Genomic DNA, 26,341 nt, shown 5'->3' with positions numbered 1-26,341 from the left:
ATTTCTGGTCTGCACAACTAGTCGCTCAACTGGTTTAGTTCTGGTCTGCTCAATTGGTTTAGTTCAGTTCTGGTCTGCTCAATTGAACTAAACTAATGGGGTATGCTGAAATCAATCTGGCTGATTTCAGCCTAAGCAGAACCAGTATTTTCGTCATCATTTATCAGCATCTTAAACTCAGATTCAGACTTTGACTTGTGAATATGATTTCTAGATCTTCATCTTAGCTTTGTAACGCATATTGAATCGTTTCATTTAGATAACCGAGCTGATCAGGCTGACCAAAATACCGCAACTGCTCATGTCCAACTGATTGATGTTTTCGTGCAATCAGTTTGGTTTTTCAACTATCAGTTTGGCTTAGATAAAATTCGATTTAGCCCAACTGACGTGAAATACGACTTGTCCCAAATTTAGTTTTCTATCCAGCCATTTTAATAACTAGTCATTTGGATTAAGGAGCTGTGAGATATTACCAAAATACCAAAGCTTGCCAGATTTTCAGTTTGGCTAATTTCGAGTTTCGGCTTCTATTTTCAGTTAATAATTTCACACTTGAGTAAATATATTAGAAACACAATAACAAGTTTTGTTATCATCAAAATCAAGATTGTTAGAGTTCCTATACCCAACATATGCTAACAAAGTACATGCGAATCCTTCACATGTACTAAGATTTGAGCCGCTACATCTATCATCGAAACTGTCATACTAGGAAAGGCCTACTCAGATTCTAGACCGACTGGAGAGGAGACTACGAAACAAAGTTACCAAGTTGGTCAAGTTCAAGTTGTTGAACCATTCCGATGAGGAAGCTACTTGGAAAACCGAAGCCGACATGAGGAGTTGCTACCCAAAGTTGCTTGGTAAGCCTTAATTTCGAGGACGAAATTTATTTAAGGGAGGAAGGAAGTGTAGTGTCCAAAAACCAATACACGTAAATCTCATGCATGGTTGAAATAATTTATTTATTTAATTAATAATTTAGGATATGCATGCTATGTGTTAAATTATTTTAAAAGCATATATATTTATTTTATCTTTATGAAAATTAAAATAGTTTCTCGAGTTTTAGTTTTCAAGTGAATATTCGACGATGAACCGGAAAAAAAGACCGAAAACTATTAAGCCTCTTAAAACTTAAAGTTATATTTTATTTTAAATCAAGGAATTACGCATTTTAGGGATGTATAAATTTTAGAATTTAAGGGCTGAGTTTAATTTATCGGGTGAAATAAAAGTATGTTAAGCATTTAATTAGCAAATTTCAAAAAAATAAGAAATTTAAAAGCTTTCACTCGAAATACAATATTTTAATAACTATTTTATATAATTAATTAAATTAGGTAATAAGTAACTTATGGATTGAATTAAAATTTTAAAGACTCTTAATTTGACAATTTTCAAAAGTTGGAGGACGTAATTATGATTTAAAACTTTGATTAATTTATCCTAAGCACCTAGCTAATGTTTTATTAAATATAAGAGGAAGATTCTTGCCATAAAATCCTCACACATCACGTCACACACACAAACACACCAAGAACACACACTAAACTCACACACACATATCTCGGACGAATTCTTCAACTAGAGTTGGAGGATTTTTTTTATTCTTCGTCCAACAGTAGCTTTAGCCGATCATCACACTACGTTTCCTGAATATTTTAGTCACTTTTGAAGTAATAAAACGCAGCAAACCGTCTCCGGCCTCCGTTTTCCCTCGCGTTCGTTTTCGATATTTCGTGTGTTTATAACGTAAATGCATGTCTAAACCTTTTTTTGACGCATCGATCATGTTATATAATGTATTTTGATACAAATTATGCATGAAAATTTGTTTGATTGTATGAATGCTAGAACGTTAAAAAAAAAATTTTGATATATATTACGTAAGTAACTTCCATGTTTTTCTCGAGTTTGGATCGTAGCCTTCGCTGGACAGAACCTAGGGCTTGCTGCTACATATGTTTACATTATAGGATGTTTTTAGACATTAGGTGGTCCGGATAGGGTAAGAGAATGTTGGTGCAACAAAAATGAAAAGAGCGCAGTCGCGCGCATGAGGGACGGTCGCGGCTTGGTGGCGTGCGGCTGGTGAGGTAGGCTGGACCAAGGCTCATGGCTAGGGTCTATGTGACACCCTAAACACAAAGGTGCATAAATGCATTTTAAAGTTTATTAGTATAATTAAATCTTATTATTTTCATTTTAGAATTTTTACCACATTATTTTTTGGTACAAATTTTATTTGTCCAAAATAACTAGAAATACATTAAAATACATCACAATACACTTAAAAATTCATCAAGTACTATAATGTTCTCATTCCAAGACCAAATACCCAAAATATTATAATTAAGCTCAACATATATGTTAAGTAATTAAGTACAATGTATATAATCATTAGGTTCAATGTAAGATAATTTATAATTAGATTCAATATATATAATCATCAAGTACAATGTATTCTAACTAAATACAAAGTATTTAAATGTATGTAAGTATATAATAATATTAAGTTTTGGATAAACATCAACTTTTCCATTTAATAAATAATAAAATAAATATGGATAATTATGAATTCCTAGGCTATATATACCTAAACTCCTCTCTCATTTTCAATTCACAATCAACCGAGAGAGAGAAGAAATGAACGAAAGAGGGAAGAAGAAAGGAAGGAGGAAAAGAGAAAAATATAGAAGAAAAATCTATAACCCTTTCCAAAAAATTCCAATAAATCACCAACTATTCACCTCATATCTTAAAGCAATGTAGCACTGGAGGTGATGTAAAAGGATCAATCAAGAACAAGAAAATCAAACCAAGATATTCCGAAAAACGGCAACGGAATCCCGTTTCAAGCTAAGTAATCTACGCTCATCTTTCTTATAGCTACACACCAAACTAGAGGTTGACTTGAACACAAAAGTTGTACCCCTTGTTGCATATTAAGGTACATACCGTCCGTCGTCCCAAAATATTGACGGAATTAACATTTTCGGAAAGCCGAAATACCTTAATTCTTCATAAGACGATATTTAAATCTGATATTGATCGGACAGGAATTTGAAAATACTTTCAACATAAGAAATTAAGGTCTTACAAAGTTACATAAGCTAGAAAAAACCCGACCGCGCATGGCCTCCGGAAGGCCAGCCACGCGCCGGAACCGTCGGCGCGTGTACCTCACGCACCGCCGTATCACCGTTTTTCCGGTGGCCGAACTTTCCTGGTGATGTTTCCGACTTTTTGGCCAACTTTCGTAATGTTTAGAGATATTTTCTAATTAATGTGAATTTTATGAACTTAAATAAAATCAACAAGGTTAAATTTTGAACAAAAAATAATCTGGAAATGATCATCTATTTACTTAAAACTCTAACATATAAATATTATTCATAATATATTTTTAGGACTTGCTCCGACAATTCGGATTACTAATCAAGCCTAAGCTGTAAGTTATCAGGTGAGAAAATTACTATTCATTCTTCCATTAAAGCCTTGGGCATTTGGCCTGGAAATTTCAATAGCATTTATTTAATATTCAAATATCATCCACAGTTCATTTCGATTACTGATATATTTTCTTGCATATTTATGAATGGATTGATATATCATTAATGAATAGAGTCATGGACAACGGATTTCGGTCCGGAAATTGAGTCCACTGGACAACGTGGCTTCGGCCCGGAAAGTGAGCCCAATGAACAATGGGTCAAAAGTCCCGGGTATATGGTTCATCTAAACAACGCGCACCGAATATTTCGGTCCGGAGTATGGTTCACCCGGCTCTAGGGGTGTCAAAATGCGACACGATCCGTCAACCCGACACGACCCAACACGAAAAAAATCAGGTTCAGGTTGGGGTTTTTCGGGTTCGGGTTGGGTGGATTCGGGTTAGTGCCATGTTAGGCGGGTTTCGGGTTGGGTCGACCCGCAAACTTTTTTTTTTGAAAATATTACCTATATTTTTATATANCGGGTTAGGCGGATTAGACGGGTTGAGTCGGGTTACACGGGTTCGTGTTCGGGTTGGGGGTTTTCGGGTTGCTTCGGGTTCGGGTTCGGGTTCGGGTTGAAAAAAAAATCCGCGGGTTGACCCGAAACCCGACCCAACCCACCCGATTGACACCCCTACCCGGCTCGTAAAAAGATCTTATAAGTGCTCAATTAGAGCCACCAATTTTAATTTATGAAATTTTCATTTATCTATTATTCTTAGTAATTTTAACATTGCATAGCTTTCATAACATCTAATTTGTTATGCCTATTACTTCATGCATAATTATGATGAAGCGCTATTTTAACTTATTTAAAAGTTATATACTAATTTAAACTCACTAAGTTCTCAAAAACTTAACCCTCTGTTTCTTTTCGTCTACTGTAATTTCCAGACACATGAATTCCAGAATTGGAACAGGAGGAAAATAACTGAAGCTGAAATAAGAGCATTTGAAAGTTGTGATGATCTGTTTATAAATAAATGTTAAACTTCCGCTGTAAAATAATTGTACATATTTGAAATAAGAATGTAAATATTTGTATATAATCTTTTAATAATAGTAGAAAATATTTTAATTTTTATCTACAATATTTTTTTTATAATGACAAAAATAAAGATAGCAGTTCAATAAAAAAATATTGTTAAAATGTGGCACTTAGTAAGGAAATAATTATGAATTCCTAAACCGGGCGCCACAGTCTAGGTAGGGTCTTAGGTCTCGAGGTAAGCTTGGTATGGGTTGGTTATGGACTGGTTGGGCAGCAAGAGGGCTAGAGCCTAATCCTTGTGCTGCACGCATGGGAGAGGCCGCACGATTTAGGGCTTACGGGTTTGGTGGTTTAAGGGGCTGTGCATGTGTCTTATGCTAGAATGGGTCAAACCAGGGGCTTAAGCGATGTCTAAGGGTTGAGTCTATGGCTTGGTTTGGGCTTGGTTCAAGTTGGAATCGATAAAAAGTGGTACGGAACACATAAGTGTCATAGTGTCGTTCTTTGGGCAGCTTTTGTCTTCATGATTCGTTTTGCATGGTACAGGATTCGAGCAGGGTTCGGGGCTGGTTTATGGCCTTGGCGAGTAGGTTGGGATGTGTTTTACTTGTGGGATGAGTCCCGAGTTGATCGGTACGTCCTGAGTGGTTCTATTTAATTCGGGAGTCGTAATTGTCTAAATGCACTTTAGGGGCTGTTTTGGGTTATTATTTTAGGATGTGGTGGCAACATGTTCTAGGACGATCCAACGAGGTTCACGATGTTCGTAAGTATGTATGACGTGCAAAATATTTATTTTTGAGGTATGCAATTTGTCTTGTGGCCAATTGCGTTACGGGTTTGGAAGCAGGAGAATGTGTCTGAGGATCTCTCCAACCTTTTCGGAGGAATTATGTTATGTTAGGGAGTGGACATCTATTCCAAGAGCTGTGGCGATCTCTGTCAGCCCAGTACTATGGTTAGTTTAATCAAATTATTTATGGTATGAGCCATTTACATTGAACAGAACTCTACGCAAAATGATTTACGATTACTTTGTTGAGCATGAAAATGTGATTTTATGAAAATGATTATGCAGGAAAGTCACGTGATACATATTTATGCTTATATTATGCTATGTCCGAGCTATGTTTAAATTGCACGAATTTTTATTACGTATTATTTTTTATTCACGGTTTATCCATGCCGAGTCATTAGACTCACTAGACTTGATCGATGCAGATGGTGTAGATGAGGAGGCTGGAGTTGGTGACCAGTGAACAGGCTCGGACTAGTGGCACTGCAAACTCGAGAACCTTGTAGTTCACGAGATTTATTATGCACATTTAAAAACTATTACCTCTGACGTTAATGCACTGGTTTTGGTGACTAGTAAGTTGAGACTTTTTATATTATGTTAGACTTTTTCAAATTATGGTGATTGTTTTTAACTTAGAATTTTATAGGTGTGGTATTTAATTGATGTAGTTTTAATATTAACTTTATTTTAATTTGAGTGATGACCGTTATTTTATTTTATTTTATTTTATAATAAATTATTTTATAAGAAAATTTCAAATTTTTCCGTAAATATTAAAGTAGTAGTATTTTAAGTAATGGATCATCACAGAACCACTTTAAACAACTTTGATATTTGGTAAAACTCTTTTCCCATCTAAGTTTATTGTTTAGAGCGGGAAATATATTTTTTTTTCTACAGCTTTTTTTGTTAAATACTTCACTCTTATCACGTCATCCTCGTATGATAGCATCAACCATGAGCTTTAAAATTTGTTGTTCTCTTCAGTCATCTATATATTATACTTTGCTTGTGAATCTCTCATTAATAGCATTACTTTAATAAACATAAGATAGACAATAAATACATTATATTAAGAAGAAAACAAGCATGTAAATTTTACGAATCATTGACTAAAAAGATAAGAAACATAGTATGGTAAGAGTTGATGAAAATTAAAGATCATGAAAAGTTTCACACTTCACAAAGAAATAAAACCAATACTACACTTAAATACCAAGGTAAAGTTACTAGTGAAGGTATGTTGTCGTAACATGTACGAGGGTGGTCGTGTGTCTTTTGGGAAAGGTGGTGATTGAAAATAATTAAAAATTGAGACCGGGCTTGTAGTCCAGTGGTCTCACCTCCTGTCGGAATAGCTGGTTTTATCGGGTTCGATCCTCCTTCCTCGCGTGAGTTGTAATAAAAAAAAATCATTAAAAATCTTTTTAAAAAAAATCACTACTATTTGTCTATTTTCAAATCGGAAGACCAAAGAGAATTGGCTCTATTTTCAAGAAGCAAGAGTCAGTTTTCAAAACCAAGTGGTTGTATTTCGACATGTAACTTGTTTGGGTGATGTCATTTTTCTCCAGTAGCTCACCTATATTATGTCTATTCTATTTTATTAAAATTGAGGATATGATAGTAATCATCTAGGAAGAACACTAATTTTTTCTTCTAACTTTACTCTTATATGATATTAATATTATATTTTTTTAAAAAAATTTCAACTCACACTTTTATTTTTATTTTTTTATTTCAATAATTCAAATATCAATTTAGTCTCTCCATAATTTATCAAATTTTATTTTAGTCCATCGATAATGATAAAAAAAGCCTACACACGCATCGCGTGTGCAAAGTAAATAGTGTATAGAAAGTAGGGAAAGGTCAGCAAGAAATTATTTGTTAAATCAAATAATAGGGTAATAATTAGAAATTAGAAACAAAAAATATAGAACACGCATAAACATAATATTTTATTGAAAAATAAACCAATCATACCTAAAATTGATCGGAGAAAAAAAGCCTTCAATTTCACTGTGCCGTCCTTTGAGTGAAAATGTGAGGTTTGGGCTAAAAGAATATTAATTAATTAATTAAAATTCACCGCAAATCTCTAGGTTGGGAGGAAGACGGTTTTCTCCTTTCATATTTGTACCTATGGCTTTATTGTTTGTACATAAAGAATTCCATACGAATCATGTAGGAATATATCATTATATTGGAATTTTGAAGATTTATAGATTTCTATAGAGTTCAAAAAATCAAGTTTGAATATCATTTTATTTTTAAAAAAAATTACAAAAATTTATTTTTTGGGTACCACTAGATTTCCATGGAGTAAATAAAAGTATAGATTAGGTATCTCTAAATTTTTACAAACTATAAAAATCACTAAGGTTGCATTTGGGGAGAAAAATTTGAAATTCATGGATTTCGATTATAGTTTTATTGCTAACAATGAAATATCAGATGAAATCTTAAATTCATACATTACTTATTTACACATTTATTACACAAAATAGAATAAATTTCGGATGTTTCTATTATTACGTGAACTTGAAATACATCCTAATTAACATGAAACGATATATAAATATACAAGAAGTGAATTTGAAATTTTTGGTATTGTTTATCTAAAACATCAAAAATATATTTGAAATCCATAAATTTCAAATTGACTCTTCCAGATTTATATAGTGTTTTATATGAATTACGATAGATTTCAAATTCACCCAATAATAAACTCAATTAAAATTGAGTAGGTCTCTTGTGAAACGGTCTCATGAATTTTTATCTGTGATACGGGTCAACCCTACCAATATTCACAACAAAAAGTAATACTCTTAGCATAAAAAGTAATATTGTTTCATGGATGACCCGAATAAGATATTCGTCTCATAAAAACGACCCGTGAGATCTTCTCACACAAGTTTTTGTCATTAAAATTCATTATATTTTGTGTGATTAATATATAAATAAATACGTTATGTATTTGAAATTGTATTTATTATTTTATTATTAACTATAAAAATATAATCGAAAGGATTTTAAATCTATATGTCAAATGCAACAAAGTAGTTGATTTTCCTAGATTGAATATAAACCTCGCAAGTTTTTATAAGGTTTTGTTTGATCACGAGTGGCCTTTAGAAGAAGAGGTTGCCTAACCCTAATTTCGTGGGATCGATTTATATGAAATACCCTGAATTCGCGATTTATTGCTCTCATTTACTCGCCGATAGTAACAAGATCTTTTAATCGTGGAATTAATGCCCAAAACTACGTCCTTCTCGACCGATGTCTTGAAGTCAAGCCTCAAATTACATGCTGGAGATTGTTGAGTAACTTAATGCGGGGAAAATCATTCTCGAGTTTATCGTCGGGTAAATTATGCTGCTTGTGTTTCGTGTTTTGAGGTATAATTACGAATCCTATATATCGATCTTGGGTTGTTCTGAATTTTGATTTCTGTTATATACTCTGAGCAAAAGAATTAGTTAACAAAGGAAATAGTTTAACTTGTGGTATGTTTTTTCTAACAGCGTTGGAATTTGATAAAATGGGAAAAAGGTTGGATCTTTTAGGTACATTCTTGCAAATGAGAATATGAGAACTCCAGGAAAGAGTGTTTTGGGCTAAAAAAGTACCAACTTCAGAACCCTTGTCCTGAAACCCTATAGAAGCCTTACTCTGTTTTGATGGGTGATTTGAGCGATAATTCTTCTGTGGAAGGGGATCTGAAGGCTTGTGGTAATAATGGCATTCTGGCTGACAAGGCCGAGGAGGAGGACGTGGATAAGAAGGCCGACTTGAACCCTCACATGTCGGATTCACCGGCAAAGATAGAGGTTTCCGAGAATTGTATCAATTTATTTGTGGAAGTTTTTGGTCCCTTGGACGAAATTGATGAAGGTTATGATGATTTGAACAGCAGAAGGGAACTTTTAATCACAGGGTCGCGTGAATCTGACCAAGAAAGTGAACGGAAAGAAAATGGAACTATGTCAGATGATGATATAATGGCAAGCTTCAAGAACGAAGATGAATGTTCGTTTAACGTGAGTGATTTGGTTTGGGTTAAAGCTAGGACACAGACATGGTGGCCAGGAACAGTATGCGATCCTTCTTCTGATGCTGCTAAGGATGCAACAAAGGCAGATAAAAAAGGTCCTCTTCTTGTCAAATATTTTGGGAATCCGTATTTTACTTGGTGTTCCAATTCGGACTTGCGGCCTTTTGTGGAGTACTTTGAACAGCTGTCCCGGCAAAATGACTCGAGAAACTTTCTTGGCTCGGTGGATAAGGCTGTAGGTGAGATTGGTCGGCAGGTAAAGTCAAAGATGACCTGCAGTTGTTTTCTGAAAGAAAGTCACACGCATCCTGCCCATTTTTCTTCAGAAGACGCTGAAAAATGTCAAAGACCAATGGATAACAAAAGTAAATTTGACGATCTTAACCTGTCTCAGTTCAAACCCGTAAGTTTTTGCTCATACATCAGAAATATTGCTAGTGGCTCTTCTGTACCAAATAAAGTTGAGTTAATAGTGGCCAAGAATCGTCTGTCAGCATTTTATTGTTCTATCGGGCATTGCCAGTTGCCTTTGCAGTTACTCAGGCAGAGTTGTGATACTCCCCAGAATACCCAGGATAAATTAAAGTCAAAAGCAATTACTGAAGGCCAAAATACTTCTGGAAGTGTCGAAGGATTTGAGAAAATTGAATGTGACAATGATTTAATGTCAACTGGGAGGAAGAGGAGGAAGAATCGTAGTGATGGTAAATTAACTTCATCTGGTAAAGAATCTGAATTAAGGGAAAGGAAGAAGAGCAAGTATTTATCCTATCCTTATGTAGAAGGTGATCAGAATGGTGCAGTTTCATCAATCGGGGGAGAAAGTACAAGTGATGATCCGAAGAACCTCTCCTGTGGATCTGGACAATCCACTCCGTCGAGTAAACTAACAGGAAAGAATTTGCGAGGAAAGGGATCAAGAAACTCATTCAAGGGGCGCCTCATAGTTAGTAAAGCTGACAATAGCGTTGCATGTTCTGCTCAATTGCTATCCGAACTCAATTCATTTGCTCGTGGTTGTTTTTATCCCAGCAGAAGTAAGTATTCTGATTCCCTGAAGCAATTTTATTGTAGTTTTAGAACATTTGCATTTTTAGATTTTGAGATGGCCCATGGGATTCTTAAGAGTCAGAAAGTGCCTACTGGTGCTGTGGCCAAAGTGCAGAAGAAAGGAAAGGGAAATGTGAAAGAATCTGGTAAAAATCAGGGAATCAACGGCGAATCTGTTATAGATATTGCAAGTAAAAAAGCACCCGAAAAAGATAATCAACACGAAAAAGGGCGCAGTAAACATGTGAAGGTTAAAAAGGAGGAAGTATCATTGTCAGCAGGCATGGAGCCTCCTGGTAATCTATCGAACATAAGTGACACCACCACTGTAAATAAAACTGCCAAGAAGAGAAAGAAAGGGGAAGCAAGTCCAACGCATCTTCAGTTAGAAACCGATGGCAAAGATATCCTGAAAAATAAAACTCCCAAGAAGAGAAAGAAAGGGGGAGCAAGTCCAACGCTTCTTCAGTTGGAAATCGAGGGCTCTGATATCCCGAAAAATGAAACTCCTGAGAAGAAAAAGAAAGGGGAAGCTAGTCCAACAAATCTTTTCTTAGAAACGCAGTGCTCTGATATCCCAAAAAATATAACTGCCGAGAAGAGAGAGGAAGAGGGAGCAAGTCCAACGTGTCTTGAGTTAGAAACTCAGGGCGCTGAAATTCCGAAAAATAACACTCCGGAGAAGAAAAAGAAAGGAGAGGCAGGTCCAACGCTTCTTCTGTTTGAAGTGCAGGACTCTGATATCCAGAAAAGTTTAACTCCTGAGAAGGAAAAGACAGAGGAAGCAAGTCCAACACATCTTCAGTTTGAAACACAGGACTCTGATATCCAGAAAAATACAACTCTGGAGGAGGAAAAGAAAGGGGAAGCAAGTTCAACGCATCTTCGGTTTGAAACAACTGCTAGATTACCTGACTTGAATGGAAACATTTTAAGCATTTCAGTTGGAAATATGTCGTTTGGAATATCTGCTATGATCCAAGATACACAAAACACAAAAGGCACAGAGCAATCTTCGAGTTCAGGATATACAGCTACAGAATCGACCCCAAATTTGATACATAATGCAGTAGACTTGTCTTTCCATAACTCGCTGCAGAAGATACTTCTACCTTCTAACAGAAAGCCAGAGCGCAAGAAATGGAAAAGAAAGAAGGAGACTAGTCAAGTTACTTCTGTCATACCAGACTTGAATGGAACAGCGTTGGATTCCCCATCATTGGAAAAGATTCCACCTGTAGAAGACCATATATCTCCAGAAGGTGACCATCCTCGAAAGAAGAGGAGAATATCACGTCCAAATGAAGATCTTGGTGCCATGCTTCTCTTGAACTTTGCTCTGGAACACGCTCTGCCTTCCAAAGAGACGTTGGTTGCGACTTTCTCTAGATTTGGGTTGTTGAAGGAGTCAGAAACTCAATTTCTGGATGATTCAAGTGTCCAGATTTTCTATGAAAGGACTACTGATGCTCAATTTGCAATCAGAAGATTGGAGAAAAACAACCCTTTCGGAGAATCACTTATCAGTTTCAAATTCCATCCAGTGGCAGTTGCTTCGACTATGGAGATGAAGGAATCAACTACAGAAAAGGTCACTTCAACCGCAGGCAAAAATCATAAGAAACTACATTTGCCACAGCCCTTTCCACCTGCAGATAAAATCAAGATTCCTTCACCCCAAAGAGGCGACACACCAAATCTTACGTTCATAAAGAAGAATGTGGAGATGATGCAAATGACACTGGAAAAGGCAGGTGACAATCTTTCGCCAGAGATGAGAGCCAAGTTGGAGAATGAGATCAAAGGTCTTTTAAACAAAATTGCCTCGATGGAAAGCACCTTTTCGTCTTAGTCACAGGCCGAACTATCTTTTGCTGGTGCTGGTGCTGGTGCTGGTGCTGGTGCTGGTGCTTGTGAGGGTATCCTAACTCCAAGTTCATTTTTCTGTATTTTGCTGCTTTCCTCCATTCATAAACCGGATGAAAACTGATCTACTATTGATCACTTCATCCCATTGAGACCGTGTCTTTTGCTGGTCTTGCAGAACTTGGACCCTCTTTGGTGCAATTCTTTTTTTCTTTGGTGCAATTCTTGGGTCTAAATTTTCTATCTAGTTATTTTGAAAATTACTTTGGGAATACTTTTTTCACCTTTTGATAAATTCATCGAAGTAATTTTACCTGTAGATGCTATGAGTGAAATTTGTTTTTACTTCTTTGAAGGAGAGCAAAGGTCCAAATGCTTCCATTTTATATTTTAAAGCTTTTTTAAGCCTTCTTTAAAAGTTCTTTTTAACACAATATTAACTCTTCTGTAAAATTATGTGAAAATTACACTAGTATGTACATCCCAAAATTGATACGTGAAATTCGACAAAAGAATATTTTGGGATTTGTGAAATTCGACCAAAAAAAATTTTCTTCGGTTACTTTTTCGATTTGAATTCGACAGAAAATATCCGTTATATAGTGTTTGCAAATTTCCAAAAACCCATTTTATTATTCTTCTTTTTCCTGATAGAAACTATAATTTAAAATTTTAAAACACCAAAAAATGCTCCGTCAGTTTGAAATTCGGTAATCTTTCTTCAGTCACTTCAAATTTGACATTTTTTGTTTCGATTTAAACCAATCTAAGCATCTCTCAAATTGTGACGATAATGGAAATTCGGATTTTTTTTTGGAGGTTGCAAACATTCAGCGTAACTAATTTTATGATGATTGTTTGGAACCTTATAGGATGGCAACTTTCCCCACGGGTTTGGGGTCTCACGGAAAAAACTCTAAATGGGGATGAGAATCTTCGATTTTTTCGGGTTTGGGGCCTCACGTGAAAAACCCGAAATAGGGATGAGAATCCTCGATTTTTTCGGGTTCGGGGATTTTTTTAAATCCCCGATGTAGTTCTGGCGGATATGGGATTACTATCCCCATCCCCGAACCCGCCCCGAAAATAATATCAATAATAAAATAATAGTATTATTAGTATTAATAATATTATTATTTTTTAAAATATTAATAATATTATTATTATTAATATTATCACTAATAATAATAATAGATAATAATATGTTTTGGTTTGAAAAAATCTCCGAATCCGTCATCGTCTTGCCATATTAATATTTTTGAAACGGAGATGGAGACGGGGATGAGAATTTGATCCCCGAAATTTCAGGTTTGGGGATTCCCCGAACCCGAAAAAAGGGATCGGGACAGGTATGGGGATGGTGATCTTACGGTAATTTTGGGCTGATCAACCGAGATTAGCTTTCTTTTAAAAATAATCGAAAATACTGAAAATTTCCCTCAATAGCACTCAAATGGTGTGAAAAATCTATCTCATTCTAGATTATTACAAGTTGTCAAAACTAGACTCTACCAACGGTAACTAAATTGCATCAACACTCTTCATAAAAACTAGCAAAAAATAGCACGCGTTGCGTGTGTTATTATTATTTTTAATTTGATCAAATAATACTAAACAATTAACACGAAATTATTTTCAATTTAGGAGGGTATATTCAAGTAGGGTATTTATTGACTTTTAATGAGTTTTGTAGATTTTAAAAGTCTAGATGTATTTAATTAAGACTTTTGCATACTCTATAGAAATTTAGTGGTATTCGAAATAGACTTTCATAGAGTTTTAAAAAGTCAAGTGGTATTCAACATTGACTTTTAAAAACTCTATAAAAGTATTTTCAATAGACTTTTAATAACTTTATGGAATTCATTAATATACAAACATTAAAGTCTAAGATACAACTATAAATTGTCAAAAATTGTATTTGGTTCAACCCAAAGATTTTGATGGATTTTTAAAACTTTTAACTCATACACAAACTATTTATTTCTCTCTGTAGAGCCCAAAATCAGTACGCCTAAATCGCATGCATTTATTTAATTGTTAAATCATTTATTTAATTTTAAGATGATTTAGCAATGCATGTTTTATGAAATTACATTATTTTAAATTATTGATGTTTATGTGATGTACGTTAAAATATTTTCTTGAGTTTCATGTTTCAGGCGATTATTCGATGTGGGATCGAGGAAAAGAAACCGGCGACGATATTGGCAATTTTTAAAGTGTGGTATTTTATTTTAAGTTAGAATTGTGGCATTTTAAATGATTTATTAATTTAAGTATTTTTAAAACCTAATTTAATTTATTAGGTGGTTTTGAGATTTTTAAACTTTTAAAGTTTAAAGCGTGTGCATTTTATTCCAAATTTAGGAATGCTAGTAATTTAGTGGAGAATGTGTAATGCCCGAGATTTTTAGCCTGTTAATCTGAGATGATTAATTGATATGAGTATAGACGGACCACTTCGCGATTGGATTTTGAATTATGTGAGTTGGCATGTGGGTGCTTAAAAAGTGAGGCCAGAGATTCTGGCGCATATGCGCGGAAGTGGTGCGCGCATATGCGCCAGTTGCTCGGGAAAAGTATGTGCGAGACAGAACTTCTCGCACATATGTGCAAGAGGCTGGATTTCAGAATGTTGATTCCAGAGATTGTGGCGTATGTGCGCCGAGAGAGTGCGCGCATATGCGCGAGTGGATAAATTCAGAACTGCCGGGCAGAAAGCCAGGCGCATATGCGCAGACCTTGTGCGCGCGGCATGCAGCATGGGAATGACCACTTGTCTTCAGCATGCAACGTGTAAGTATATATATATATATATATATCACAAGCCTTCATTCTTCAGAATTAGAAGAAGGAAAGAAACGAGAAAGCTCCAAAACCTTACGCCTTTTCCTACTTTAGAATTCGATTTGTTCAAGATCCGCACGTCCGATTGTAAATCCGACTTCAGTACCGTGCCCCTATTGACGACAGCTACAACAGGACGTAAGTTGTATCGAATTCTGATATCGTTTGAATTTATGATATTGAGGGAATTGTGATTTGACTGATGTTATGTGTTCTAGACATACTGATCAGTATATAATCGAAGTCAGATTGAAGAACAGATTGTTTATGTAATTGTTATGATTTTCGGAGTTGATTTGATCGAGATTCGATATCAGATTTGTATTATCTTTGAGATTATGAGTTCTGGTATTATATGTGTGATGTTGAGATTGACAGGGTTATTGAAATTGTATTATTATGCCGTCGAAACATCAGTAGATTGTTATTGATCAGATTCAGTATTGATTGAGATTATATTGTTGTACTGTATGTCGGTTGACATTGATCAGATCGTGTTTGATTTGAGTATTGATCAGAACAGGCCTTAAATTGAGTTGTACATTGATATTGTGCATATTGATATTGTCATTGTCAGATTTGGGTATGGACAGATTGGAGTGCAAGACTTCGTCTTCGTCAGACCGAGAAGACAAAGGTATAAATCAATGTGAATCGGCAGATCGACTTAAGTCAGATTGGACTTGAGTTTCCCTAAATCACATACTTGTATGTTATCGCTTTTCATACATTTATATCGTTTGAATGAATATGCTTTGTTTATTGATTTATAGAAAATCATAGAGTAGTAGATAGCTATTGAGTGAGAGTCACTGACAGAAGGGCCAGATTAGGACAGAGTTGTTAATGGCTCATTGCACATTGTCATAGTTAGAGTTCATGTAGATATACCTAGTCTTTGGCAGAACAGCCAAGACACCGGACGTTTGGTCATATCGATGTGCTTAGAAGAAGAGCGACTTCTATTGTAGATAATCGATATAGAGAGGACCAAAGTCCGTAAATAAGGACGTACCACCACCACGATCGGGAGAGTAGGTGGGAGATTGTTGCGTTCTTATTCAGATCGGGATCCCTAGATTAGAAATTTGTCGAGTTTGAGTCTGAGAGTCACAGAGTGTGATTCCTTATTTGATATTGAATTATATTCCTGATTTTGGTATTTGTTTAGAGTATTGATTCATGTCTTGATTGAGATACATGTATGTATATCTGATGCATGCTTTTATATTGTTTATATGAATGCATGTATACTTGGTTTATACTGGGAATTTAATTCTCACCAGAGTTATCCGACTGTTGTCTTGTTTGTATGTGTGCGTGACAACAGGTGGGACAGGATCAGGGTCATGAAGAGAACGAGACAGGACTAGTTAGCGTGGAGATCCGGGCTCAGAAGTAAATTAGGATTCATCACTGATATGTCGTTGAACCTAGTTGAATTATTATAGACAATACAAGATTTGTAGGTTTATGTTTAATATGTCTTTCGGATTGATTTACATTACGTTTCCGCTTTGTATTTTAAAAAAAAAATTTAGACCATGTTTATTAGAATTGATTAAATTGTCCCAATGATGATTAAGAACATGATTAGCGTCCGGTTCCCACAGAATGAGTATTTTAATTATCATGAAAATTACTTAATATTTATTTAATTAAGCTAATTATCCCCTTAATTAATCACACACACACAAGTTACACACACTCACACACAATTACATGTTTTTACACATACCATCAGCACATACATGTCATTCCATCTTCTTTCAATTCCTTGAGAGCAAAATTTAGGGTTCTAAGAACCAAGAGCAGCCGTCACACTCTCTGAAAATTTTCCTGCAAGTTTTCGTCGCTTTTCTTCAAGGAAAATAGTGCCACGTTCGTCTCGGATCAACCTCACATCTTTCCCCACTTCGGTATCGCCGGTTCGATAAATTTTATCATCAAAAGGCATGTATATTCTTTCATTTATGCATCGATCTCGTCATCATATTTGTTTCTATGTTTATTATACGTAAAAATCCATGTATGTTGTAAAAATTTTGAGCAAAAATTTGTTGGATCGGTTTTGAAACGATTTTAGATCTGAAAACTCAAAATTTGCTGTCATTTTAAATAATGCGACTTTTTGGTCAATTTTCTGGAAAAACTTTCAACATATAAAACGTATAACTTTTTGATATCTTCGATTTGACAGTAAATTCAAAATATTTGGATAAGAATTGAGTGAGTTATGATTGTTTTTGAGGGACTGCTCAAACGGCGTTTTTCTGAAAATGCGTTCTTGATGTGTTCTTGATGTTTTTGAGTTGCAGGCTTCGTTGGGCACTGTCGAGCTTGTGCTACTGCATTTATATATGTTATGGGATGAGTTTAGGTGTTATTTGGTGGTTCGTTTGGGTCGGGATTGGCTTGAGAGGTAATAAAAGTCGTAGGAAGAGAAATGATGTCGAATTACGGGTTATTGTTGTATTGAAGTTGCTTGTCGATTCTTGGGGACGATTGGGGTGTTTGTCCGGGTTTGAATCAATGTAATAGCATCTTAGGATGAGTCTCGAGGTGTTGGTTCATGGTCCTTAGGCTTGGATTGAAAGAAAGAATGAATAAGATAGCGAATTTTCGTGAGTTTCCAAGTCCAGAGAATACCCGGACCCCGACACGGAGTCCGTATCCTTTTTCCTTCAAAAATGTGAATTTCCTGAGCCTACCCGGACCCCTACTAACACGGGGTCCGTGTACCCCCTTTTAAATTTTTTTTTATTTTTTTACTTTTTTTATATGAGTATAAAATATAGTATTTGCTTTGTGATTATGAATATAAAATATAGGATTTGTTCAATTTCATGGTTTAGTACGATGATTAAACGAGGCTAAGTCCCGAGTGATCTAGAATTGTGATAAGATATTTATTTAATTCGGTGGTGAGCACGAATATCTACGTCTAAGTTATGCAACTTAAGTGTTTGAATTCATGTTAATATGCGCAGCAGTGGCCCCAAGCGAGATCCAACGAATCCCTCAACGCCAAGTAAGTATGTTCGACGTGCAAGAAAATACTTTAAGTTTTTGAGGTATTCTAAATGTCTTGTGACCAAATTATGTATGGGATTGGAAAGCGGTATAGTATGACCAGGGACCAATCCACCCCGTTAAATTATGAACGGGTTTAGATCAAGATTGGAAAGCGGTAAAGTATGACCAGGGACCAATCCACCCATTAAGTTATGAACGGGGATCTCATGTATGTGGCTGTGGATCTTCCCTGTCAGCCCAGTACTGTGGTTTAGTCTGATGAGGAGCATTTATGTATGGGTCACTTGCTTTGAAACATGTCTCTACGCAAAATGATGAAGTTTATGTATGTACAAGTATGCAAGCATGTTTAAGAAAAGTTTTATGTTGATGGCACGTCTATGATATGTACGTAAGTTCAAGCTTTTATACGCATGTTAAAATTTCAATTTTGTACGCTCTATTTTAAAGTTGCATGTAGTTTTATTATGTATTACTTGTTACTTCCAGTGTATACATGTTGAGTCTTTAGACTCACTAGACTTGATCGGTGTAGGTGAGGATGAGTTTGAGGAGACGAGAGGTAGGGATCAGTGAGCTGGCTTGGACTGAGCAGGAGGTTAAACCCGAGGACCATCATGTTTTAAGTTTTTATGAATGTTTAAAAATACTCTGATTTATGTTACTGGTTGTGAGATTTTAAACAAATACTTTTGGCAAACTTTACTCTGAGATCTTTTGTGCAATTATTTTGGGATGAACAGTTTGTTTCATCGAATTTTGAAGGTTCACGATTTATTTATGAAAATTTTTATTTTTTCGCAAATTTTAAAGTAGTTGAAAGTACGGTACGTTACACTCTCTCTATCGTTTCACAACACCTCTTTATTATCTTCTCTCTTCTCATCTATCTCTATCACTCTCTCAAATTTTCGAAATGTATCTCTATATATATTTTCATATTTCTTTTTCAAATTTATCATTTTTTGGCTGGTTGTTCATTTAATAATTTTTTATTTTAATATCATAGGAAATTTTGCATTCTAGAATTGATTTTGTAAACTTTTTTGCCATATTTTTATAGAATTTTGTGAATTTTTTTTATAAATTTATTTTAATATCATAGGAAATTTTGCATTCTAGAATTGATTTTTTAAACTTTTTTGCCATATTTTTATAGAATTTTGTGAATTTTTTTTATAAATTTATTTTAATATCATAGGAAATTTTGAATTCTAGAATTGATTTTGTAAACTTTTTTGCCATATTTTTATAGAATTTTGTGAATTTTTTTATAGAATTTTATAAAATTTGTACTTAATTATAACATATTATTTTTTATTAATTTCTTTGAACCAATAATTAATTTACATATATAACATATTCAGTTTGAAATAGTTTTTTAATCTTTATATTATTAAATAAATTTACTTATTTAAAAGTTAAATCATTTAATCCTAACATGTGTATATATGCGGGTTTGTATGCATATTTGTAAATTTTTAAAAATTTATTAATTGATTAATCTCTGACCTTGTTTTTAATTGATAATATACATTTGAAAAGAATATTATTTATCATTGTGTTGATATAATTTTGTATAAAAATATCATAGTTTACATATTAATTGAAAATACTAAAAAGAATTTAAAAAATCATGGTTGTTGCAAGACTATTCATATTACATTAATTTGCATAAATCATAAATTAAAAATCACAAAATCAATTCTAGAATTCAAAATTTCCTATGATATTAAAATAAAAAATTATTAAATGAACAATCAGCCAAAAAATGATAAATTTGAAATAGAAATATGAAAATATATATAGAGATATGTTTCGAAAATTTGAGAGAGTGGTAGAGATAGATGAGAGGAGAGAAGATAAGAAGAGAAGTGATGTGAAGCAATAGAGAGAGAAATAAATAGCTTGTGTATGAGTTAGAAGTTTTAAAAATCCATCTAAATCTTTGGGTTGAACCAAATACAATTTTTTACAATTTATAGTAGTACCTTAGGCTTTAATGTTTGTATATTAATTAATTACATAAAGTTATTAAAAGTCTATTGAAAATTTGAATACTTCTAGACTTTTATAGAGTTTTTAAAAGTCAATGTTGAATATCATTTGACTTTTTAAAACTCTATGAAAGTCTATTTTGAATACCACTAGATTTCTATAGAGTATGCAAAAGTTTTAATTGAATACATCTAGACTTTTAAAATCTAAAAAACTCATTAAAAGTCAATTAATATCCTACATTGAACATACCCCCTAAAAGTCTTCAAAACTCTTGAATTGAATACACCCCATTTAGAATAGTTGTTCGATTTAAAAGGGAAGTTTTGTTTAGAATTTTTTATATGTAAAATATGGAGTGACTTGATGAGGTTCTTAGTAGGATAAGACAGATAATTATAAAATTAAATATTTTGGTATCCTCTAAAATACTTATGTTTTTATAGATTTTACGAGATTGTTAAATACTATTTATCCAGTTTCTAGTGTATGGAACTTTGTGAGGAAGTTGACCCANTCCCATAATGACTTTTTGTTTTTGTTTTAAAAGATACCAATTTTTTCACAAAATATATTCCTCTTCAAACTAAATTTATTTTTATAAAAAGTAAAATATAATGAAAATAAATACTCAAACATTACAGTTGATTGGAAAATTTATTCTAATATAATTTTACTTCATACAAAATTTTAAGAGTATGTCTCTTGTGAGACGGTCTCACGAATCTTTATCTGTGAGATGGGTCAACCATTCCGATATTCACAATAAAAAGTAATACTCTTAGCATAAAAAGTAATACTTTTTCATGGATGACCCAAATAAGATATCCGTCTCACAAAATACGACCTGTGAGATCGTCTCACACAAGTTTTTACCAAATTTTAATATGCTCAAAACTATACCTTCATGCCACATTATCAAATGAGATTCTCAGCATAACTATTTCTTCCCAAAAACCTACTCTTCACGTTACTCTTATTATTATTTTTTTAAAAAAGTAAAATATAATAAAGTAAAATGTCAAATACGGGAAAAAAAATATTATAACGTACTATATTTATTACTAAAATTGATATATCTATATATAGTAAAATTCAATTTGGTATATGAATTATTGATAAATTGCCAAACTGGTGCACAGACTATTGTAAATAGCTTAATTAGTACATTAACTATTTATAAATTGACAAATTAATGATCAAACTAAAAAAATAAAATTTATCCTTAATTTAAAGTGTTTTTTAAGTCTAATTACTATTCAAAATTCAATTCAGTTCACACTTCTATTTTCAAGGTTTATAAATTTTTTATTGATTATATTTTTTGTAAAAAAATATTTTATATAAAATCTATATTTGATAACTAATTATCAATTCAAACATACAATTAATTTTTTTATCATATTAATAAAAATATAACAAATAAATACCTATCATCATAATTTCTAGGCATTTTTTTCGAACTATCGAAGCAAAAATAACCACCATCTTAGTTTTTCAAAATCTAATATAGATCCGTTAGAATTTGAAAAAAGTTCAACATGAACATTATAGATTATGATAAGACAAATGTTTTGGCCTCCTCACCAAAACATAAAAATCTCACACATTTACGGTTTATAAATTTTAAATTTTATGTTGAACATTTTTTCGAATTCCAAATAATAAATACAATATTTTGAAAAACTAAAATATGATTTTTTTTTTGCTTCGATGGTCCGAAAACAAGACATTCAAGATATGATGACATATATTTAATAGTTATATTTTATTAATATAATAGTAAAAATTAGTTAATGTACTTTAGGTGATAATTTTATTTATCATCATCATATAATTTTTAAAATAATATTATATAATGGATAAGTTACGCGCCATGAAATGAGAGTGGCGACAGAGTACGCTGTTTGCAGTCTGTATCCCATTCTTAGTAGCCCTGTCACTCTACGATGCATCCCTTGATACGAACGAAAGGGACTCCACCAGATCTCTTTCTTGTTTTTGCATGTTTTCTCAAAAAACAGCAACGAAATTCTTCTCCTTCGCTCAATTTAGGCAATTCCCATATCATATTTTGTTCATTTTTCAAATATTTTCTTCTAGACGGGTAATTTAAATGGCTTTTAAAAACCAAGAAATTGATGTCTCATTATTATGTAACCGTTTGGTTAAAATCTTGATATCCCATATCCCATGTTTTTAGAAAAAGGAACGAACACTTTTTCAAATCTGCATTTTTGAATTGTTTATCGTTATTTCAGAAGGTTTGCAGGTTGTCTAACCTTTCAGCTTTCAGTATTGTTGACGCAATGGCGAACCAGAGCAGGAATCAGGACCGAAATGGCAACGTAAACACAGCCCGTGAAGAGGATTTTGATTTAAGGGAGACGAGGCCGAGCCTCGGCGGGGGCAGGGTATCTGGGAATGATACGTACGACTTGGTGGAGCAAATGGAGTATTTGTTCGTGAGAGTGGTGAAGGCAATGGGGTTGCTTGCAAAGGATGGAAACAGCGGCCCCGACCCGTTTGTGGAGGTGAAGCTTGGAGGGTTCAAGTCTGTGACGAGGCATTTCGAGAATGTGTCGAATCCCATGTGGAATCAAGTGTTTTCGATCTTAAAAGATCGAGTCCAGGTTCCCATTATTGAGATTTCAGTGAAAGATAAGGCCAGAAACGGTGATGATTTGATTGGAATGGTTGTGTTTGATGTTGTTGATGTTCCGAGAAGGGTGCCTCCTGACAGCCCATTGGCGCCTGAATGGTATAGATTGGAGAACAGGAGGGGCGAAAGGGTGGCTGGAGAGGTGATGCTTGCTTTTTGGGTCGGGTCACAGGCAGACGAGGCGTTCCCGGAAGCTTGGCACTTGGATGTATCTGCTGTTAATGGAGATGGTGTCGCGAGTATCCGGTCTAAGGTTTATCTGTCGCCTAGGCTTTGGTATGTTCGAGTTAATGTGATCGAGGCGCAAGAGTTGCACCTCGGGGATAGGAATCGGCAGCAACCGGAGATTTTTGTGAGAGTGGTGCACAGTAATATGAGCTTGAGGACTAAGATTTCTCAAAGCAAAAATGCTAATCCTTTGTGGAATGAGGATTTGATGTTTGCTGTTGCGGAGCCTTTTAACGAACAGTTGATTTTAAGTGTTGAGGATAAAGTAGGACCTAACAAGGATGAGGTTCTTGGAAAGTGTGCGATCCCGATACAGGGATTGGAGAAGAGGTTGGATTTCAAACCTCCGGTTAGCCTGTGGTATAATCTTGAGAAGAATGCAGTTTCAGAAAATGGGCAGAGAGCTGTGGGCAGAACAAACAGCAAGGTGCACTTGAGGATTAGTTTGGAGGGTGGTTACCATGTTCTTGATGAATTAACTCATTACAGTAGCGATCTCAGGCCGACGGCTAGACAGCTTTGGAAGCCAGCCATTGGTGTGCTCGAACTCGGGATCTTGAATGCTCAAAACCTTGTGCCAATGAAGGCGAAGGATGGCCGGGGTGTGACAGATGCTTTCTGTGTGGCCAAGTATGGACAGAAATGGATCAGAACCAGAACGATTCTCGACAGCTTCAGCCCGAAATGGAACGAGCAATACACATGGGAGGTTTTCGATCCTTGTACTGTTATCACGATTGGTGTGTTCGATAATTGTCAGTTGCAAGGAGTAAATGGGAGTACCAAGGATTCGAGAATTGGGAAGGTGAGGATTCGGCTGTCTACTCTCGAGACTGATCGGGTGTACACGCATTCATACCCTCTTATAGTCCTGGCACCATCCGGTGTGAAGAAAATGGGTGAAATCCAGTTAGCTGTGAGGTTCTCTTGTGCATCTTTGTTCAACATGCTGCTAATGTATTCCCAGCCATTGCTACCAAATCTTCACTACCTTCACCCCTTAAGTTGCCATCAGATCGACATTCTTAGGCACCAAGCCACACAAATAGTCTGCACGAGGCTGAGCCGGGCCGAACCACCATTGAGAAGGGAAGTAGTGGAGTACATGCTTGATGTGGGATCAAACATGTGGAGTGTGAGAAGGAGCAAAGCCAACCATTACAGGATAGCAGGGATCTTTTCTGCAATACTTAAACTTAGCAAATGTTTTGACCATATATGCTCTTGGAAAAGACCTTTCCTCACTATCATCATTCACTTCTTATTCCTTGTCCTGGTTTGCTTCCCACGGTATATTATGAGCATCATATTTATCTATCTTTTCCTCCTCGGTGCGACGAAGTTTCGCCGGAGGCCAAGGAATCCTCCTCACATGGATGTCAGGCTGTCTCAAGCTGATACGGCTCACATAGACGAACTAGATGAGGAGTTTGACACGTTCCCGACGTCGCAAAAGCAGAACGACTTGCTGAAACTGAGATACGACAGGCTAAGAGCTATCGCCTCACGTGTACAAACCGTTTTCGGTGACCTAGCCACCCAAGTGGAGAGATTCTACAATCTACTCAGCTGGAGAGATCCAAGAGCAACTGCATTATTTCTCGTCTTCTGTCTGGTTGCTTCTGTGGTACTATTTGTAACTCCTCCCAAAACCATGGTTACCATCATCGGATTTTACATGATGAGACATCCCCGGTTCCGGGATCGCCTCCCCTCGTATCCGATGAATTTCTTGAGGAGGTTGCCAGCAAGAACAGACAGCTTGTTGTGAGAATGATCTGTCTGTGATTTAGTGCCATGTTGGTATTGTTAGGATGCAAATTGAAGTAGACCTTTCTTAGTTTATTTAGTATTTTGTTCTCGAGCTTGTCTGTAGGACTGTCATTTGAAAAATATTTTTATGGTGATTGTTTGTTTCTGTATTTCTTTTTTTTTTTTAATTACAACTCATGCGAGGAGGTGGATCGAACCCGAGGAAACCGACTATTCCGGCAGGGGAGGAGACAACTTGCTTACAAGCTTGGTGTCGTTTGTTTCTGTATTTCAATTGCAACGTAAAACCTCAAATATAATATGTATTAAAAAAACAATTGATAACTCGTAGATGTTTATAGATTTATAATTTATAAATAATATCTTTGGTTTTTTTTTTTAAAGAAACGATATATGATATTTTTGATCGAGAATAAATAATTTCAGACGAAAAAAATCTAGTTAAAAAAATAAGATATTTAATTTAACTAAATAATTAATTTCGTTAAATTAATAAGATATTATTAATATTTCGAAAGATTCATATATAAATCCATGGTCTTGTCATTATTATAAATTAATAATTGTCTAAAATTACATATATAACAAAGACAATTTAGTATAATATGTTTATTTTTTATTTTTTTAAAAAAAAATTAAATGACTTTTCATAATGCATTCCAAAGATTTGGCGTAGCATTATCGATATATGTAGTCACATCATACGATGAATTTTATTTGATTAATCAACATAATGAATTTTATTTGATTATTAAAAAACAATCAATAACACTTATATATTTTTTTAAAAACATATATGTATGTGTGAATCATAATGACTTTTTATATAATCAAATTTATGATTGCTGGATAGAAAATTACTGTTTGAAATAATAAATTATAAAATTTCATGTTCTCAAAATTATTGATTTATAGATATTTATTGTATGTGGTTTTCAAATTTTTTTGATGGTCAAATTTCTATATGAAATTGGGGTTTTTTTTTAATTAAATATTATAAATTTAAAAGAACTTTACAAAATCTATAAAAAGAATATGTGGGAATTGAAACAATATGAGAATTTGTTGCTCGGATTTCTGTATATAGTAAATGTGCAGTTTCCATCTCGACTGATTCAACATTTAAAAAATAAATAAAATGTTGAAATCCGAACAATTATTTATAAAATAATAATAAAATGTTGGTCCAAGAAAATCGGATTACTTAATAAAATATTAGTAAAATAATAAAAGTTATTTAATTAGATTTATTTTAATCAATAATTCCATTTTAAATTGCTAAATCCTACAAATGCATGCCTTTAATTTTTGTGAGATATAAATGTTTAAATTTAGGATGTATTAATGCATTATCAATACATTTGACATAAATTATTAGTGATTTTTTAATATGTAAGGATTACAATAATAAATATTATTTAAATGTATTTATTTTTTTATATTTTTAATTACATGTATAATCAAAATTGATTACTAATTTTACATAAAGTTTTAACATAATAAAAATCTCAAAGAATATGATTCG

The 26,341-nt window shown here is 34.1% G+C and overlaps 2 protein-coding genes across 2 annotated transcripts; both read left to right on the top strand.

Moving 5' to 3' along the window:
• The first annotated feature begins 8,378 nt into the window (after positions 1-8,378).
• LOC140979435 (uncharacterized) lies at positions 8,379-12,586 on the top strand. The gene is made up of 2 exons (XM_073444825.1): positions 8,379-8,697; positions 8,824-12,586. The coding sequence occupies exon 2, from the start codon at positions 8,980-8,982 to the stop codon at positions 12,253-12,255; it is 3,276 nt and encodes a 1,091-aa protein (XP_073300926.1). The 5' UTR covers positions 8,379-8,697; positions 8,824-8,979; the 3' UTR covers positions 12,256-12,586.
• A 9,557-nt stretch (positions 12,587-22,143) lies between these two features.
• Positions 22,144-24,912, top strand: LOC140978874 (FT-interacting protein 4-like). The gene has a single exon (XM_073444112.1). The coding sequence runs from the start codon at positions 22,463-22,465 to the stop codon at positions 24,812-24,814; it is 2,352 nt and encodes a 783-aa protein (XP_073300213.1). The 5' UTR covers positions 22,144-22,462; the 3' UTR covers positions 24,815-24,912.
• The last annotated feature ends 1,429 nt before the right edge of the window (positions 24,913-26,341 follow it).

This window comes from Primulina huaijiensis, chromosome 6, assembly GCF_012295235.1.
Source record: "Primulina huaijiensis isolate GDHJ02 chromosome 6, ASM1229523v2, whole genome shotgun sequence".
In the NCBI taxonomy this organism is placed as follows: domain Eukaryota; kingdom Viridiplantae; phylum Streptophyta; class Magnoliopsida; order Lamiales; family Gesneriaceae; genus Primulina; species Primulina huaijiensis.
Note: the sequence above shows the minus strand (reverse complement) of the source record. Positions and strands in the feature narration are given on the sequence as shown.

Coding starts and splice junctions, on each gene's coding strand:
- LOC140978874 (XM_073444112.1), top strand. CDS start 22,463: ATGGCGAACCAGAGCAGGAATCAGGACCGAAATGGCAACGTAAACACA.
- LOC140979435 (XM_073444825.1), top strand. CDS start 8,980: ATGGGTGATTTGAGCGATAATTCTTCTGTGGAAGGGGATCTGAAGGCT.